This window comes from Megalopta genalis, unplaced genomic scaffold (genome assembly GCF_051020955.1).
Source record: "Megalopta genalis isolate 19385.01 unplaced genomic scaffold, iyMegGena1_principal scaffold0106, whole genome shotgun sequence".
NCBI lineage: Eukaryota > Metazoa > Arthropoda > Insecta > Hymenoptera > Halictidae > Megalopta > Megalopta genalis.
In genome coordinates this window covers 31,799-50,707 of record NW_027476175.1, presented here as the reverse complement: position 1 = coordinate 50,707, position 18,909 = coordinate 31,799, and the positions used below count along the sequence as shown (strand labels likewise).

The 18,909-nt window shown below is 38.0% G+C and overlaps 2 protein-coding genes and 5 pseudogenes across 2 annotated transcripts; all 7 read right to left on the bottom strand.

The window, feature by feature from the left end:
- Nucleotides 1–80: 80 nt before the first annotated feature.
- Nucleotides 81–1,638, bottom strand: LOC143262282 (uridine 5'-monophosphate synthase pseudogene; annotated as a pseudogene).
- Nucleotides 1,639–4,547: 2,909 nt separating this feature from the next.
- On the bottom strand, nucleotides 4,548–6,105 carry LOC143262281 (uridine 5'-monophosphate synthase pseudogene; annotated as a pseudogene).
- Nucleotides 6,106–7,035: 930 nt separating this feature from the next.
- LOC143262280 (uridine 5'-monophosphate synthase pseudogene) lies at nucleotides 7,036–8,593 on the bottom strand (annotated as a pseudogene).
- A 930-nt stretch (nucleotides 8,594–9,523) lies between these two features.
- On the bottom strand, nucleotides 9,524–11,081 carry LOC143262291 (uridine 5'-monophosphate synthase-like). Its single transcript, XM_076528179.1, has 3 exons — nucleotides 10,941–11,081; nucleotides 10,373–10,856; nucleotides 9,524–10,302 (listed from the first exon to the last, which is right to left on the bottom strand). The coding sequence occupies exons 1-3, from the start codon at nucleotides 11,079–11,081 to the stop codon at nucleotides 9,524–9,526; spliced, it is 1,404 nt and encodes a 467-aa protein (XP_076384294.1).
- A 930-nt stretch (nucleotides 11,082–12,011) lies between these two features.
- LOC143262279 (uridine 5'-monophosphate synthase pseudogene) lies at nucleotides 12,012–13,569 on the bottom strand (annotated as a pseudogene).
- A 1,262-nt stretch (nucleotides 13,570–14,831) lies between these two features.
- Nucleotides 14,832–15,548, bottom strand: LOC143262278 (uridine 5'-monophosphate synthase-like). The gene is made up of 2 exons (XM_076528176.1): nucleotides 15,408–15,548; nucleotides 14,832–15,041 (listed from the first exon to the last, which is right to left on the bottom strand). Exons 1-2 carry the CDS (start codon nucleotides 15,546–15,548, stop codon nucleotides 14,832–14,834), a joined length of 351 nt encoding a protein of 116 aa, XP_076384291.1.
- Nucleotides 15,549–16,478: 930 nt separating this feature from the next.
- Nucleotides 16,479–18,036, bottom strand: LOC143262277 (uridine 5'-monophosphate synthase pseudogene; annotated as a pseudogene).
- Between the last annotated feature and the right edge of the window lie 873 nt (nucleotides 18,037–18,909).

Below are 18,909 nucleotides of genomic sequence, written 5' to 3'. Positions count from 1 at the left end.
CAGGCCAAGTCGAAGAACAACGGTTTGCAAGGGATAGGCTGCATGGATGATGCTATTAGTTTATAATTGGAAAATACTTTTTATTTCAATCGTTTTTTGTAAGCAGTCCAAAGTTCCTTCTTATATTCCAACGCGGCAGCTAACTTGTCCTTTGCCTCGGTGATACTTCTACCAACAACAGCTAAATCTGCTCCAGATTTTACAACAGATTCTGGAGTATTGTACTGTTGACCGAAATTGTCGGAACTATGGCCGAGCTTCACTCCAGGGGTCAGCTGAACGAGACCTGGATTCGTGAATATATTCGACTGACAAACGATGCCAGCGACTATGTTCGAATTTTGTGCGATCGACACTGCGTGCCGAACGTACTCGTCATTTGTTAACGCGCCTTTAGAGGACATCTGCGCCAATATAAAAATACCACGCGGTTCGTTAACATTTCCTAACGCATTTTTTAATCCATCTACTATGCTCTTTCCTGCTATCGCATGCACAGTAACAATATCTGCCCATTCCGCAATTTTGTAAATACCCTTTTGGTATTGCAAAGACACCGTGTTGCCGATATCCGCGAACTTCCGGTCCTCCATTAAAAGAAAATCGTGCTTCTTAGCCAAATCTTGCAAACGCTTTATAAAATCGCAGCTGAAGTCTTCTACTATATCTACGTGCGTTTTTAGTACCACAATGTGTGGTCCTACCAAATTTGCTAATTGTAAAATAGAGTCTGCTTTGGTCAAGTCTGCTGCCAAGCACAAAGTAGATTCCTTTGTTTCCATTAGATTGAATATTTTAGATGCAATTTCGTTTGTAGCCTTATTAGCGCGACAGTAAAATGGTATTTTCAGTCTGCATTCTGGAACTTTAAAAGAAGCTATTTAATATTCTATGAAGCAGAAAATGACGCAGCGTAAAATGTTATTTACCTTGATTAACGATAACAGGAGCTTGAGATAGCGACAAGTAGTTTAGTACATCTTTTCTTATCGTTGGCGTAATCTTGTCGGCTTCCACGAGGTAAGCCAAGAGACTGGTGACCGAGTACAAACTCCACATGTTTATACCATCAGCTTCAATATTCTTTTTGCCACCCTGTTCTCTGTCAATCACTACAAGAGCATCTGTTACCTTCAAACCCTCTTTCCTTAAAGTTTGTACAGTCTCTAGGATACTGCTGCCGCTAGTGACTACATCCTCAATGATCACACAATTATCTCCTAATTTAAAATGGCCTTCTATCATTTTCTTTGTGCCATATGCCTTTTCCTCTTTTCTTTTGATTAACATGGGGATATTAAAATCGACAGATATCAAAGTAGCTAATGGTAAAGCAGTGTAAGGTACACCACAGATCTGAGATACGTTTCCACGGTCCTCTGACAGTCTCCACAGTGCCTTCGCCAGTTGAGCCTTTGAAATATCAAAGAATATAAACAATTTAAAAATTATACAAATGACAGAGTATGCTTGATAGAATCTATAAATTACTCATACCATAACTTTTGGCTGAGAGATTATTACTCTCAAGTCAAAATACACTGGACTTTTCAAACCAACTTTGGTCACAAATTCTCCAAATTTGATCGCGTCGATCTCAAAAAGTGAAATGGCTAACTTCTTCAATTCTACGTCCATGGCACTCGATTTTTCGCACATGATTTCTGTCTATTGAAATTAAAACACCGCGTGCTCCCTGAAAGCATGATGCACAGAGCGATATTTAACCTGTTGCACATAGCTGTTTCTATTTCGTATTATATTTCATTCAAGTGTACAGTTCATTTTAGGATAAGAATAAATTATGCAATACGTACAGATTAATAACAATTTTAACGTTAACGATGAGGGATTAGGTTTTCTGGCACTGCGTGATCGGAACGGCAGCTTCTCACCTATGTAATCGCTTTGCTGCAGATATCAAAGTATAAATACTCCACCTGTGGCAAACAAGTGAAGCTCTCAAACTCTAAAATGATCGAACAATGGAAACTTTGTAAATAATTAGATTCTGTTAAAATTCTTGCCCTCCAATTTCATCCTCAAAGATTGAAAATTTCTCCCTCAAAATTCAGTTTTATTGTAGGACGCACTTTCATTATAAAAGATGGAAATGGAAAAATTCTAAGGTAATATCTTCGCTTGTAAATTTCAATAGGTTTGAGCAGATATAAAAATCCGTAGGGTGTGTTAAGTAAACATATCGAGTATATCAATAATATATTTCTTTATTTCCTTTAATCAATATTGCTGTTTGTATAACTGAAAACTCGATGCTCATCGAGATATTTGAGAGCCTTTCTAAAAACGCATTACCGCACCACGTGCGATAACATCAAAAATCCAGTATCTTTCGCTTAAAATAGACTTGTTTCATTTATTTCCCCAGCCCCGTAAACCTTTAACGAATCCTGCGAGTCCAGCCTGGCCGCCCTTCTTGGCTTGATCTCCCAATTTCTCACTCAAATCCGGAAACTCGACCATGTTGCAGGCCAAGTCGAAGAACAACGGTTTGCAAGGGATAGGCTGCATGGATGATGCTATTAGTTTATAATTGGAAAATACTTTTTATTTCAATCGTTTTTTGTAAGCAGTCCAAAGTTCCTTCTTATATTCCAACGCGGCAGCTGAAGTCTTCTACTATATCTACGTGCGTTTTTAGTACCACAATGTGTGGTCCTACCAAATTTGCTAATTGTAAAATAGAGTCTGCTTTGGTCAAGTCTGCTGCCAAGCACAAAGTAGATTCCTTTGTTTCCATTAGATTGAATATTTTAGATGCAATCTCGTTTGTAGCCTTATTAGCGCGACAGTAAAATGGTATTTTCAGTCTGCATTCTAGAAATTTAAAAGAAGCTATTTAATATTCTATGAAGCAGAAAATGACGCAGCGTAAAATGTTATTTACCTTGATTAACGATAACAGGAGCTTGAGATAGCGACAAATAGTTTAGTACATCTTTTCTTATCGTTGGCGTAATCTTGTCGGCTTCCACGAGGTAAGCCAAGAGACTGGTGACCGAGTACAAACTCCACATGTTTATACCATCAGCTTCAATATTCTTTTTGCCACCCTGTTCTCTGTCAATCACTACAAGAGCATCTGTTACCTTCAAACCCTCTTTCCTTAAAGTTTGTACAGTCTCTAGGATACTGCTGCCGCTAGTGACTACATCCTCAATGATCACACAATTATCTCCTAATTTAAAATGGCCTTCTATCATTTTCTTTGTGCCATATGCCTTTTCCTCTTTTCTTTTGATTAACATGGGGATATTAAAATCGACAGATATCAAAGTAGCTAATGGTAAAGCAGTGTAAGGTACACCACAGATCTGAGATACGTTTCCACGGTCCTCTGACAGTCTCCACAGTGCCTTCGCCAGTTGAGCCTTTGAAATATCAAAGAATATAAACAATTTAAAAATTATACAAATGACAGAGTATGCTTGATAGAATTTATAAATTACTCATACCATAACTTTTGGCTGAGAGATTATTACTCTCAAGTCAAAATACACTGGACTTTTCAAACCAACTTTGGTCACAAATTCTCCAAATTTGATCGCGTCGATCTCAAAAAGTGAAATGGCTAACTTCTTCAATTCTACGTCCATGGCACTCGATTTTTCGCACATGATTTCTGTCTATTGAAATTAAAACACCGCGTGCTCCCTGAAAGCATGATGCACAGAGCGATATTTAACCTGTTGCACATAGCTGTTTCTATTTCGTATTATATTTCATTCAAGTGTACAGTTCATTTTAGGATAAGAATAAATTATGCAATACGTACAGATTAATAACAATTTTAACGTTAACGATGAGGGATTAGGTTTTCTGGCACTGCGTGATCGGAACGGCAGCTTCTCACCTATGTAATCGCTTTGCTGCAGATATCAAAGTATAAATACTCCACCTGTGGCAAACAAGTGAAGCTCTCAAACTCTAAAATGATCGAACAATGGAAACTTTGTAAATAATTAGATTCTGTTAAAATTCTTGCCCTCCAATTTCATCCTCAAAGATTGAAAATTTCTCCCTCAAAATTCAGTTTTATTGTAGGACGCACTTGCATTATAAAAGATGGAAATGGAAAAATTCTAAGGTAATATCTTCGCTTGTAAATTTCAATAGGTTTGAGCAGATATAAAAATCCGTAGGGTGTGTTAAGTAAACATATCGAGTATATCAATAATATATTTCTTTATTTCCTTTAATCAATATTGCTGTTTGTATAACTGAAAACTCGATGCTCATCGAGATATTTGAGAGCCTTTCTAAAAACGCATTACCGCACCACGTGCGATAACATCAAAAATCCAGTATCTTTCGCTTAAAATAGACTTGTTTCATTTATTTCCCCAGCCCCGTAAACCTTTAACGAATCCTGCGAGTCCAGCCTGGCCGCCCTTCTTGGCTTGATCTCCCAATTTCTCACTCAAATCCGGAAACTCGACCATGTTGCAGGCCAAGTCGAAGAACAACGGTTTGCAAGGGATAGGCTGCATGGATGATGCTATTAGTTTATAATTGGAAAATACTTTTTATTTCAATCGTTTTTTGTAAGCAGTCCAAAGTTCCTTCTTATATTCCAACGCGGCAGCTAACTTGTCCTTTGCCTCGGTGATACCTCTACCAACAACAGCTAAATCTGCTCCAGATTTTACAACAGATTCTGGAGTATTGTACTGTTGACCGAAATTGTCGGAACTATGGCCGAGCTTCACTCCAGGGGTCAGCTGAACGAGACCTGGATTCGTGAATATATTCGACTGACAAACGATGCCAGCGACTATGTTCGAATTTTGTGCGATCGACACTGCGTGCCGAACGTACTCGTCATTTGTTAACGCGCCTTTAGAGGACATCTGCGCCAATATAAAAATACCACGCGGTTCGTTAACATTTCCTAACGCATTTTTTAATCCATCTACTATGCTCTTTCCTGCTATCGCATGCACAGTAACAATATCTGCCCATTCCGCAATTTTGTAAATACCCTTTTGGTATTGCAAAGACACCGTGTTGCCGATATCCGCGAACTTCCGGTCCTCCATTAAAAGAAAATCGTGCTTCTTAGCCAAATCTTGCAAACGCTTTATAAAATCGCAGCTGAAGTCTTCTACTATATCTACGTGCGTTTTTAGTACCACAATGTGTGGTCCTACCAAATTTGCTAATTGTAAAATAGAGTCTGCTTTGGTCAAGTCTGCTGCCAAGCACAAAGTAGATTCTTTTGTTTCCATTAGATTGAATATTTTAGATGCAATCTCGTTTGTAGCCTTATTAGCGCGACAGTAAAATGGTATTTTCAGTCTGCATTCTGGAACTTTAAAAGAAGCTATTTAATATTCTATGAAGCAGAAAATGACGCAGCGTAAAATGTTATTTACCTTGATTAACGATAACAGGAGCTTGAGATAGCGACAAGTAGTTTAGTACATCTTTTCTTATCGTTGGCGTAATCTTGTCGGCTTCCACGAGGTAAGCCAAGAGACTGGTGACCGAGTACAAACTCCACATGTTTATACCATCAGCTTCAATATTCTTTTTGCCACCCTGTTCTCTGTCAATCACTACAAGAGCATCTGTTACCTTCAAACCCTCTTTCCTTAAAGTTTGTACAGTCTCTAGGATACTGCTGCCGCTAGTGACTACATCCTCAATGATCACACAATTATCTCCTAATTTAAAATGGCCTTCTATCATTTTCTTTGTGCCATATGCCTTTTCCTCTTTTCTTTTGATTAACATGGGGATATTAAAATCGACAGATATCAAAGTAGCTAATGGTAAAGCAGTGTAAGGTACACCACAGATCTGAGATACGTTTCCACGGTCCTCTGACAGTCTCCACAGTGCCTTCGCCAGTTGAGCCTTTGAAATATCAAAGAATATAAACAATTTAAAAATTATACAAATGACAGAGTATGCTTGATAGAATTTATAAATTACTCATACCATAACTTTTGGCTGAGAGATTATTACTCTCAAGTCAAAATACACTGGACTTTTCAAACCAACTTTGGTCACAAATTCTCCAAATTTGATCGCGTCGATCTCAAAAAGTGAAATGGCTAACTTCTTCAATTCTACGTCCATGGCACTCGATTTTTCGCACATGATTTCTGTCTATTGAAATTAAAACACCGCGTGCTCCCTGAAAGCATGATGCACAGAGCGATATTTAACCTGTTGCACATAGCTGTTTCTATTTCGTATTATATTTCATTCAAGTGTACAGTTCATTTTAGGATAAGAATAAATTATGCAATACGTACAGATTAATAACAATTTTAACGTTAACGATGAGGGATTAGGTTTTCTGGCACTGCGTGATCGGAACGGCAGCTTCTCACCTATGTAATCGCTTTGCTGCAGATATCAAAGTATAAATACTCCACCTGTGGCAAACAAGTGAAGCTCTCAAACTCTAAAATGATCGAACAATGGAAACTTTGTAAATAATTAGATTCTGTTAAAATTCTTGCCCTCCAATTTCATCCTCAAAGATTGAAAATTTCTCCCTCAAAATTCAGTTTTATTGTAGGACGCACTTTCATTATAAAAGATGGAAATGGAAAAATTCTAAGGTAATATCTTCGCTTGTAAATTTCAATAGGTTTGAGCAGATATAAAAATCCGTAGGGTGTGTTAAGTAAACATATCGAGTATATCAATAATATATTTCTTTATTTCCTTTAATCAATATTGCTGTTTGTATAACTGAAAACTCGATGCTCATCGAGATATTTGAGAGCCTTTCTAAAAACGCATTACCGCACCACGTGCGATAACATCAAAAATCCAGTATCTTTCGCTTAAAATAGACTTGTTTCATTTATTTCCCCAGCCCCGTAAACCTTTAACGAATCCTGCGAGTCCAGCCTGGCCGCCCTTCTTGGCTTGATCTCCCAATTTCTCACTCAAATCCGGAAACTCGACCATGTTGCAGGCCAAGTCGAAGAACAACGGTTTGCAAGGGATAGGCTGCATGGATGATGCTATTAGTTTATAATTGGAAAATACTTTTTATTTCAATCGTTTTTTGTAAGCAGTCCAAAGTTCCTTCTTATATTCCAACGCGGCAGCTAACTTGTCCTTTGCCTCGGTGATACCTCTACCAACAACAGCTAAATCTGCTCCAGATTTTACAACAGATTCTGGAGTATTGTACTGTTGACCGAAATTGTCGGAACTATGGCCGAGCTTCACTCCAGGGGTCAGCTGAACGAGACCTGGATTCGTGAATATATTCGACTGACAAACGATGCCAGCGACTATGTTCGAATTTTGTGCGATCGACACTGCGTGCCGAACGTACTCGTCATTTGTTAACGCGCCTTTAGAGGACATCTGCGCCAATATAAAAATACCACGCGGTTCGTTAACATTTCCTAACGCATTTTTTAATCCATCTACTATGCTCTTTCCTGCTATCGCATGCACAGTAACAATATCTGCCCATTCCGCAATTTTGTAAATACCCTTTTGGTATTGCAAAGACACCGTGTTGCCGATATCCGCGAACTTCCGGTCCTCCATTAAAAGAAAATCGTGCTTCTTAGCCAAATCTTGCAAACGCTTTATAAAATCGCAGCTGAAGTCTTCTACTATATCTACGTGCGTTTTTAGTACCACAATGTGTGGTCCTACCAAATTTGCTAATTGTAAAATAGAGTCTGCTTTGGTCAAGTCTGCTGCCAAGCACAAAGTAGATTCTTTTGTTTCCATTAGATTGAATATTTTAGATGCAATCTCGTTTGTAGCCTTATTAGCGCGACAGTAAAATGGTATTTTCAGTCTGCATTCTGGAACTTTAAAAGAAGCTATTTAATATTCTATGAAGCAGAAAATGACGCAGCGTAAAATGTTATTTACCTTGATTAACGATAACAGGAGCTTGAGATAGCGACAAGTAGTTTAGTACATCTTTTCTTATCGTTGGCGTAATCTTGTCGGCTTCCACGAGGTAAGCCAAGAGACTGGTGACCGAGTACAAACTCCACATGTTTATACCATCAGCTTCAATATTCTTTTTGCCACCCTGTTCTCTGTCAATCACTACAAGAGCATCTGTTACCTTCAAACCCTCTTTCCTTAAAGTTTGTACAGTCTCTAGGATACTGCTGCCGCTAGTGACTACATCCTCAATGATCACACAATTATCTCCTAATTTAAAATGGCCTTCTATCATTTTCTTTGTGCCATATGCCTTTTCCTCTTTTCTTTTGATTAACATGGGGATATTAAAATCGACAGATATCAAAGTAGCTAATGGTAAAGCAGTGTAAGGTACACCACAGATCTGAGATACGTTTCCACGGTCCTCTGACAGTCTCCACAGTGCCTTCGCCAGTTGAGCCTTTGAAATATCAAAGAATATAAACAATTTAAAAATTATACAAATGACAGAGTATGCTTGATAGAATTTATAAATTACTCATACCATAACTTTTGGCTGAGAGATTATTACTCTCAAGTCAAAATACACTGGACTTTTCAAACCAACTTTGGTCACAAATTCTCCAAATTTGATCGCGTCGATCTCAAAAAGTGAAATGGCTAACTTCTTCAATTCTACGTCCATGGCACTCGATTTTTCGCACATGATTTCTGTCTATTGAAATTAAAACACCGCGTGCTCCCTGAAAGCATGATGCACAGAGCGATATTTAACCTGTTGCACATAGCTGTTTCTATTTCGTATTATATTTCATTCAAGTGTACAGTTCATTTTAGGATAAGAATAAATTATGCAATACGTACAGATTAATAACAATTTTAACGTTAACGATGAGGGATTAGGTTTTCTGGCACTGCGTGATCGGAACGGCAGCTTCTCACCTATGTAATCGCTTTGCTGCAGATATCAAAGTATAAATACTCCACCTGTGGCAAACAAGTGAAGCTCTCAAACTCTAAAATGATCGAACAATGGAAACTTTGTAAATAATTAGATTCTGTTAAAATTCTTGCCCTCCAATTTCATCCTCAAAGATTGAAAATTTCTCCCTCAAAATTCAGTTTTATTGTAGGACGCACTTGCATTATAAAAGATGGAAATGGAAAAATTCTAAGGTAATATCTTCGCTTGTAAATTTCAATAGGTTTGAGCAGATATAAAAATCCGTAGGGTGTGTTAAGTAAACATATCGAGTATATCAATAATATATTTCTTTATTTCCTTTAATCAATATTGCTGTTTGTATAACTGAAAACTCGATGCTCATCGAGATATTTGAGAGCCTTTCTAAAAACGCATTACCGCACCACGTGCGATAACATCAAAAATCCAGTATCTTTCGCTTAAAATAGACTTGTTTCATTTATTTCCCCAGCCCCGTAAACCTTTAACGAATCCTGCGAGTCCAGCCTGGCCGCCCTTCTTGGCTTGATCTCCCAATTTCTCACTCAAATCCGGAAACTCGACCATGTTGCAGGCCAAGTCGAAGAACAACGGTTTGCAAGGGATAGGCTGCATGGATGATGCTATTAGTTTATAATTGGAAAATACTTTTTATTTCAATCGTTTTTTGTAAGCAGTCCAAAGTTCCTTCTTATATTCCAACGCGGCAGCTAACTTGTCCTTTGCCTCGGTGATACCTCTACCAACAACAGCTAAATCTGCTCCAGATTTTACAACAGATTCTGGAGTATTGTACTGTTGACCGAAATTGTCGGAACTATGGCCGAGCTTCACTCCAGGGGTCAGCTGAACGAGACCTGGATTCGTGAATATATTCGACTGACAAACGATGCCAGCGACTATGTTCGAATTTTGTGCGATCGACACTGCGTGCCGAACGTACTCGTCATTTGTTAACGCGCCTTTAGAGGACATCTGCGCCAATATAAAAATACCACGCGGTTCGTTAACATTTCCTAACGCATTTTTTAATCCATCTACTATGCTCTTTCCTGCTATCGCATGCACAGTAACAATATCTGCCCATTCCGCAATTTTGTAAATACCCTTTTGGTATTGCAAAGACACCGTGTTGCCGATATCCGCGAACTTCCGGTCCTCCATTAAAAGAAAATCGTGCTTCTTAGCCAAATCTTGCAAACGCTTTATAAAATCGCAGCTGAAGTCTTCTACTATATCTACGTGCGTTTTTAGTACCACAATGTGTGGTCCTACCAAATTTGCTAATTGTAAAATAGAGTCTGCTTTGGTCAAGTCTGCTGCCAAGCACAAAGTAGATTCCTTTGTTTCCATTAGATTGAATATTTTAGATGCAATCTCGTTTGTAGCCTTATTAGCGCGACAGTAAAATGGTATTTTCAGTCTGCATTCTAGAAATTTAAAAGAAGCTATTTAATATTCTATGAAGCAGAAAATGACGCAGCGTAAAATGTTATTTACCTTGATTAACGATAACAGGAGCTTGAGATAGCGACAAATAGTTTAGTACATCTTTTCTTATCGTTGGCGTAATCTTGTCGGCTTCCACGAGGTAAGCCAAGAGACTGGTGACCGAGTACAAACTCCACATGTTTATACCATCAGCTTCAATATTCTTTTTGCCACCCTGTTCTCTGTCAATCACTACAAGAGCATCTGTTACCTTCAAACCCTCTTTCCTTAAAGTTTGTACAGTCTCTAGGATACTGCTGCCGCTAGTGACTACATCCTCAATGATCACACAATTATCTCCTAATTTAAAATGGCCTTCTATCATTTTCTTTGTGCCATATGCCTTTTCCTCTTTTCTTTTGATTAACATGGGGATATTAAAATCGACAGATATCAAAGTAGCTAATGGTAAAGCAGTGTAAGGTACACCACAGATCTGAGATACGTTTCCACGGTCCTCTGACAGTCTCCACAGTGCCTTCGCCAGTTGAGCCTTTGAAATATCAAAGAATATAAACAATTTAAAAATTATACAAATGACAGAGTATGCTTGATAGAATTTATAAATTACTCATACCATAACTTTTGGCTGAGAGATTATTACTCTCAAGTCAAAATACACTGGACTTTTCAAACCAACTTTGGTCACAAATTCTCCAAATTTGATCGCGTCGATCTCAAAAAGTGAAATGGCTAACTTCTTCAATTCTACGTCCATGGCACTCGATTTTTCGCACATGATTTCTGTCTATTGAAATTAAAACACCGCGTGCTCCCTGAAAGCATGATGCACAGAGCGATATTTAACCTGTTGCACATAGCTGTTTCTATTTCGTATTATATTTCATTCAAGTGTACAGTTCATTTTAGGATAAGAATAAATTATGCAATACGTACAGATTAATAACAATTTTAACGTTAACGATGAGGGATTAGGTTTTCTGGCACTGCGTGATCGGAACGGCAGCTTCTCACCTATGTAATCGCTTTGCTGCAGATATCAAAGTATAAATACTCCACCTGTGGCAAACAAGTGAAGCTCTCAAACTCTAAAATGATCGAACAATGGAAACTTTGTAAATAATTAGATTCTGTTAAAATTCTTGCCCTCCAATTTCATCCTCAAAGATTGAAAATTTCTCCCTCAAAATTCAGTTTTATTGTAGGACGCACTTGCATTATAAAAGATGGAAATGGAAAAATTCTAAGGTAATATCTTCGCTTGTAAATTTCAATAGGTTTGAGCAGATATAAAAATCCGTAGGGTGTGTTAAGTAAACATATCGAGTATATCAATAATATATTTCTTTATTTCCTTTAATCAATATTGCTGTTTGTATAACTGAAAACTCGATGCTCATCGAGATATTTGAGAGCCTTTCTAAAAACGCATTACCGCACCACGTGCGATAACATCAAAAATCCAGTATCTTTCGCTTAAAATAGACTTGTTTCATTTATTTCCCCAGCCCCGTAAACCTTTAACGAATCCTGCGAGTCCAGCCTGGCCGCCCTTCTTGGCTTGATCTCCCAATTTCTCACTCAAATCCGGAAACTCGACCATGTTGCAGGCCAAGTCGAAGAACAACGGTTTGCAAGGGATAGGCTGCATGGATGATGCTATTAGTTTATAATTGGAAAATACTTTTTATTTCAATCGTTTTTTGTAAGCAGTCCAAAGTTCCTTCTTATATTCCAACGCGGCAGCTAACTTGTCCTTTGCCTCGGTGATACTTCTACCAACAACAGCTAAATCTGCTCCAGATTTTACAACAGATTCTGGAGTATTGTACTGTTGACCGAAATTGTCGGAACTATGGCCGAGCTTCACTCCAGGGGTCAGCTGAACGAGACCTGGATTCGTGAATATATTCGACTGACAAACGATGCCAGCGACTATGTTCGAATTTTGTGCGATCGACACTGCGTGCCGAACGTACTCGTCATTTGTTAACGCGCCTTTAGAGGACATCTGCGCCAATATAAAAATACCACGCGGTTCGTTAACATTTCCTAACGCATTTTTTAATCCATCTACTATGCTCTTTCCTGCTATCGCATGCACAGTAACAATATCTGCCCATTCCGCAATTTTGTAAATACCCTTTTGGTATTGCAAAGACACCGTGTTGCCGATATCCGCGAACTTCCGGTCCTCCATTAAAAGAAAATCGTGCTTCTTAGCCAAATCTTGCAAACGCTTTATAAAATCGCAGCTGAAGTCTTCTACTATATCTACGTGCGTTTTTAGTACCACAATGTGTGGTCCTACCAAATTTGCTAATTGTAAAATAGAGTCTGCTTTGGTCAAGTCTGCTGCCAAGCACAAAGTAGATTCCTTTGTTTCCATTAGATTGAATATTTTAGATGCAATCTCGTTTGTAGCCTTATTAGCGCGACAGTAAAATGGTATTTTCAGTCTGCATTCTGGAACTTTAAAAGAAGCTATTTAATATTCTATGAAGCAGAAAATGACGCAGCGTAAAATGTTATTTACCTTGATTAACGATAACAGGAGCTTGAGATAGCGACAAGTAGTTTAGTACATCTTTTCTTATCGTTGGCGTAATCTTGTCGGCTTCCACGAGGTAAGCCAAGAGACTGGTGACCGAGTACAAACTCCACATGTTTATACCATCAGCTTCAATATTCTTTTTGCCACCCTGTTCTCTGTCAATCACTACAAGAGCATCTGTTACCTTCAAACCCTCTTTCCTTAAAGTTTGTACAGTCTCTAGGATACTGCTGCCGCTAGTGACTACATCCTCAATGATCACACAATTATCTCCTAATTTAAAATGGCCTTCTATCATTTTCTTTGTGCCATATGCCTTTTCCTCTTTTCTTTTGATTAACATGGGGATATTAAAATCGACAGATATCAAAGTAGCTAATGGTAAAGCAGTGTAAGGTACACCACAGATCTGAGATACGTTTCCACGGTCCTCTGACAGTCTCCACAGTGCCTTCGCCAGTTGAGCCTTTGAAATATCAAAGAATATAAACAATTTAAAAATTATACAAATGACAGAGTATGCTTGATAGAATCTATAAATTACTCATACCATAACTTTTGGCTGAGAGATTATTACTCTCAAGTCAAAATACACTGGACTTTTCAAACCAACTTTGGTCACAAATTCTCCAAATTTGATCGCGTCGATCTCAAAAAGTGAAATGGCTAACTTCTTCAATTCTACGTCCATGGCACTCGATTTTTCGCACATGATTTCTGTCTATTGAAATTAAAACACCGCGTGCTCCCTGAAAGCATGATGCACAGAGCGATATTTAACCTGTTGCACATAGCTGTTTCTATTTCGTATTATATTTCATTCAAGTGTACAGTTCATTTTAGGATAAGAATAAATTATGCAATACGTACAGATTAATAATAATTTTAACGTTAACGATGAGGGATTAGGTTTTCTGGCACTGCGTGATCGGAACGGCAGCTTCTCACCTATGTAATCGCTTTGCTGCAGATATCAAAGTATAAATACTCCACCTGTGGCAAACAAGTGAAGCTCTCAAACTCTAAAATGATCGAACAATGGAAACTTTGTAAATAATTAGATTCTGTTAAAATTCTTGCCCTCCAATTTCATCCTCAAAGATTGAAAATTTCTCCCTCAAAATTCAGTTTTATTGTAGGACGCACTTTCATTATAAAAGATGGAAATGGAAAAATTCTAAGGTAATATCTTCGCTTGTAAATTTCAATAGGTTTGAGCAGATATAAAAATCCGTAGGGTGTGTTAAGTAAACATATCGAGTATATCAATAATATATTTCTTTATTTCCTTTAATCAATATTGCTGTTTGTATAACTGAAAACTCGATGCTCATCGAGATATTTGAGAGCCTTTCTAAAAACGCATTACCGCACCACGTGCGATAACATCAAAAATCCAGTATCTTTCGCTTAAAATAGACTTGTTTCATTTATTTCCCCAGCCCCGTAAACCTTTAACGAATCCTGCGAGTCCAGCCTGGCCGCCCTTCTTGGCTTGATCTCCCAATTTCTCACTCAAATCCGGAAACTCGACCATGTTGCAGGCCAAGTCGAAGAACAACGGTTTGCAAGGGATAGGCTGCATGGATGATGCTATTAGTTTATAATTGGAAAATACTTTTTATTTCAATCGTTTTTTGTAAGCAGTCCAAAGTTCCTTCTTATATTCCAACGCGGCAGCTGAAGTCTTCTACTATATCTACGTGCGTTTTTAGTACCACAATGTGTGGTCCTACCAAATTTGCTAATTGTAAAATAGAGTCTGCTTTGGTCAAGTCTGCTGCCAAGCACAAAGTAGATTCCTTTGTTTCCATTAGATTGAATATTTTAGATGCAATCTCGTTTGTAGCCTTATTAGCGCGACAGTAAAATGGTATTTTCAGTCTGCATTCTAGAAATTTAAAAGAAGCTATTTAATATTCTATGAAGCAGAAAATGACGCAGCGTAAAATGTTATTTACCTTGATTAACGATAACAGGAGCTTGAGATAGCGACAAATAGTTTAGTACATCTTTTCTTATCGTTGGCGTAATCTTGTCGGCTTCCACGAGGTAAGCCAAGAGACTGGTGACCGAGTACAAACTCCACATGTTTATACCATCAGCTTCAATATTCTTTTTGCCACCCTGTTCTCTGTCAATCACTACAAGAGCATCTGTTACCTTCAAACCCTCTTTCCTTAAAGTTTGTACAGTCTCTAGGATACTGCTGCCGCTAGTGACTACATCCTCAATGATCACACAATTATCTCCTAATTTAAAATGGCCTTCTATCATTTTCTTTGTGCCATATGCCTTTTCCTCTTTTCTTTTGATTAACATGGGGATATTAAAATCGACAGATATCAAAGTAGCTAATGGTAAAGCAGTGTAAGGTACACCACAGATCTGAGATACGTTTCCACGGTCCTCTGACAGTCTCCACAGTGCCTTCGCCAGTTGAGCCTTTGAAATATCAAAGAATATAAACAATTTAAAAATTATACAAATGACAGAGTATGCTTGATAGAATCTATAAATTACTCATACCATAACTTTTGGCTGAGAGATTATTACTCTCAAGTCAAAATACACTGGACTTTTCAAACCAACTTTGGTCACAAATTCTCCAAATTTGATCGCGTCGATCTCAAAAAGTGAAATGGCTAACTTCTTCAATTCTACGTCCATGGCACTCGATTTTTCGCACATGATTTCTGTCTATTGAAATTAAAACACCGCGTGCTCCCTGAAAGCATGATGCACAGAGCGATATTTAACCTGTTGCACATAGCTGTTTCTATTTCGTATTATATTTCATTCAAGTGTACAGTTCATTTTAGGATAAGAATAAATTATGCAATACGTACAGATTAATAACAATTTTAACGTTAACGATGAGGGATTAGGTTTTCTGGCACTGCGTGATCGGAACGGCAGCTTCTCACCTATGTAATCGCTTTGCTGCAGATATCAAAGTATAAATACTCCACCTGTGGCAAACAAGTGAAGCTCTCAAACTCTAAAATGATCGAACAATGGAAACTTTGTAAATAATTAGATTCTGTTAAAATTCTTGCCCTCCAATTTCATCCTCAAAGATTGAAAATTTCTCCCTCAAAATTCAGTTTTATTGTAGGACGCACTTGCATTATAAAAGATGGAAATGGAAAAATTCTAAGGTAATATCTTCGCTTGTAAATTTCAATAGGTTTGAGCAGATATAAAAATCCGTAGGGTGTGTTAAGTAAACATATCGAGTATATCAATAATATATTTCTTTATTTCCTTTAATCAATATTGCTGTTTGTATAACTGAAAACTCGATGCTCATCGAGATATTTGAGAGCCTTTCTAAAAACGCATTACCGCACCACGTGCGATAACATCAAAAATCCAGTATCTTTCGCTTAAAATAGACTTGTTTCATTTATTTCCCCAGCCCCGTAAACCTTTAACGAATCCTGCGAGTCCAGCCTGGCCGCCCTTCTTGGCTTGATCTCCCAATTTCTCACTCAAATCCGGAAACTCGACCATGTTGCAGGCCAAGTCGAAGAACAACGGTTTGCAAGGGATAGGCTGCATGGATGATGCTATTAGTTTATAATTGGAAAATACTTTTTATTTCAATCGTTTTTTGTAAGCAGTCCAAAGTTCCTTCTTATATTCCAACGCGGCAGCTAACTTGTCCTTTGCCTCGGTGATACCTCTACCAACAACAGCTAAATCTGCTCCAGATTTTACAACAGATTCTGGAGTATTGTACTGTTGACCGAAATTGTCGGAACTATGGCCGAGCTTCACTCCAGGGGTCAGCTGAACGAGACCTGGATTCGTGAATATATTCGACTGACAAACGATGCCAGCGACTATGTTCGAATTTTGTGCGATCGACACTGCGTGCCGAACGTACTCGTCATTTGTTAACGCGCCTTTAGAGGACATCTGCGCCAATATAAAAATACCACGCGGTTCGTTAACATTTCCTAACGCATTTTTTAATCCATCTACTATGCTCTTTCCTGCTATCGCATGCACAGTAACAATATCTGCCCATTCCGCAATTTTGTAAATACCCTTTTGGTATTGCAAAGACACCGTGTTGCCGATATCCGCGAACTTCCGGTCCTCCATTAAAAGAAAATCGTGCTTCTTAGCCAAATCTTGCAAACGCTTTATAAAATCGCAGCTGAAGTCTTCTACTATATCTACGTGCGTTTTTAGTACCACAATGTGTGGTCCTACCAAATTTGCTAATTGTAAAATAGAGTCTGCTTTGGTCAAGTCTGCTGCCAAGCACAAAGTAGATTCTTTTGTTTCCATTAGATTGAATATTTTAGATGCAATCTCGTTTGTAGCCTTATTAGCGCGACAGTAAAATGGTATTTTCAGTCTGCATTCTGGAACTTTAAAAGAAGCTATTTAATATTCTATGAAGCAGAAAATGACGCTGCGTAAAATGTTATTTACCTTGATTAACGATAACAGGAGCTTGAGATAGCGACAAGTAGTTTAGTACATCTTTTCTTATCGTTGGCGTAATCTTGTCGGCTTCCACGAGGTAAGCCAAGAGACTGGTGACCGAGTACAAACTCCACATGTTTATACCATCAGCTTCAATATTCTTTTTGCCACCCTGTTCTCTGTCAATCACTACAAGAGCATCTGTTACCTTCAAACCCTCTTTCCTTAAAGTTTGTACAGTCTCTAGGATACTGCTGCCGCTAGTGACTACATCCTCAATGATCACACAATTATCTCCTAATTTAAAATGGCCTTCTATCATTTTCTTTGTGCCATATGCCTTTTCCTCTTTTCTTTTGATTAACATGGGGATATTAAAATCGACAGATATCAAAGTAGCTAATGGTAAAGCAGTGTAAGGTACACCACAGATCTGAGATACGTTTCCACGGTCCTCTGACAGTCTCCACAGTGCCTTCGCCAGTTGAGCCTTCGAAATATCAAGGAATATAAACAATTTAAAAATTATACAAATGACAGAGTATGCTTGATAGAATTTATAAATTACTCATACCATAACTTTTGGCTGAGAGATTATTACTCTCAAGTCAAAATACACTGGACTTTTCAAACCAACTTTGGTCACAAATTCTCCAAATTTGATCGCGTCGATCTCAAAAAGTGAAATGGCTAACTTCTTCAATTCTACGTCCATGGCACTCGATTTTTCGCACATGATTTCTGTCTATTGAAATTAAAACACCGCGTGCTCCCTGAAAGCATGATGCACAGAGCGATATTTAACCTGTTGCACATAGCTGTTTCTATTTCGTATTATATTTCATTCAAGTGTACAGTTCATTTTAGGATAAGAATAAATTATGCAATACGTACAGATTAATAACAATTTTAACGTTAACGATGAGGGATTAGGTTTTCTGGCACTGCGTGATCGGAACGGCAGCTTCTCACCTATGTAATCGCTTTGCTGCAGATATCAAAGTATAAATACTCCACCTGTGGCAAACAAGTGAAGCTCTCAAACTCTAAAATGATCGAACAATGGAAACTTTGTAAATAATTAGATTCTGTTAAAATTCTTGCCCTCCAATTTCATCCTCAAAGATTGAAAATTTCTCCCTCAAAATTCAGTTTTATTGTAGGACGCACTTGCATTATAAAAGATGGAAATGGAAAAATTCTAAGGTAATATCTTCGCTTGTAAATTTCAATAGGTTTGAGCAGATATAAAAATCCGTAGGGTGTGTTAAGTAAACATATCGAGTATATCAATAATATATTTCTTTATTTCCTTTAATCAATATTGCTGTTTGTATAACTGAAAACTCGATGCTCATCGAGATATTTGAGAGCCTTTCTAAAAACGCATTACCGCACCACGTGCGATAACATCAAAAATCCAGTATCTTTCGCTTAAAATAGACTTGTTTCATTTATTTCCCCAGCCCCGTAAACCTTTAACGAATCCTGCGAGTCCAGCCTGGCCGCCCTTCTTGGCTTGATCTCCCAATTTCTCACTCAAATCCGGAAACTCGACCATGTTGCAGGCCAAGTCGAAGAACAACGG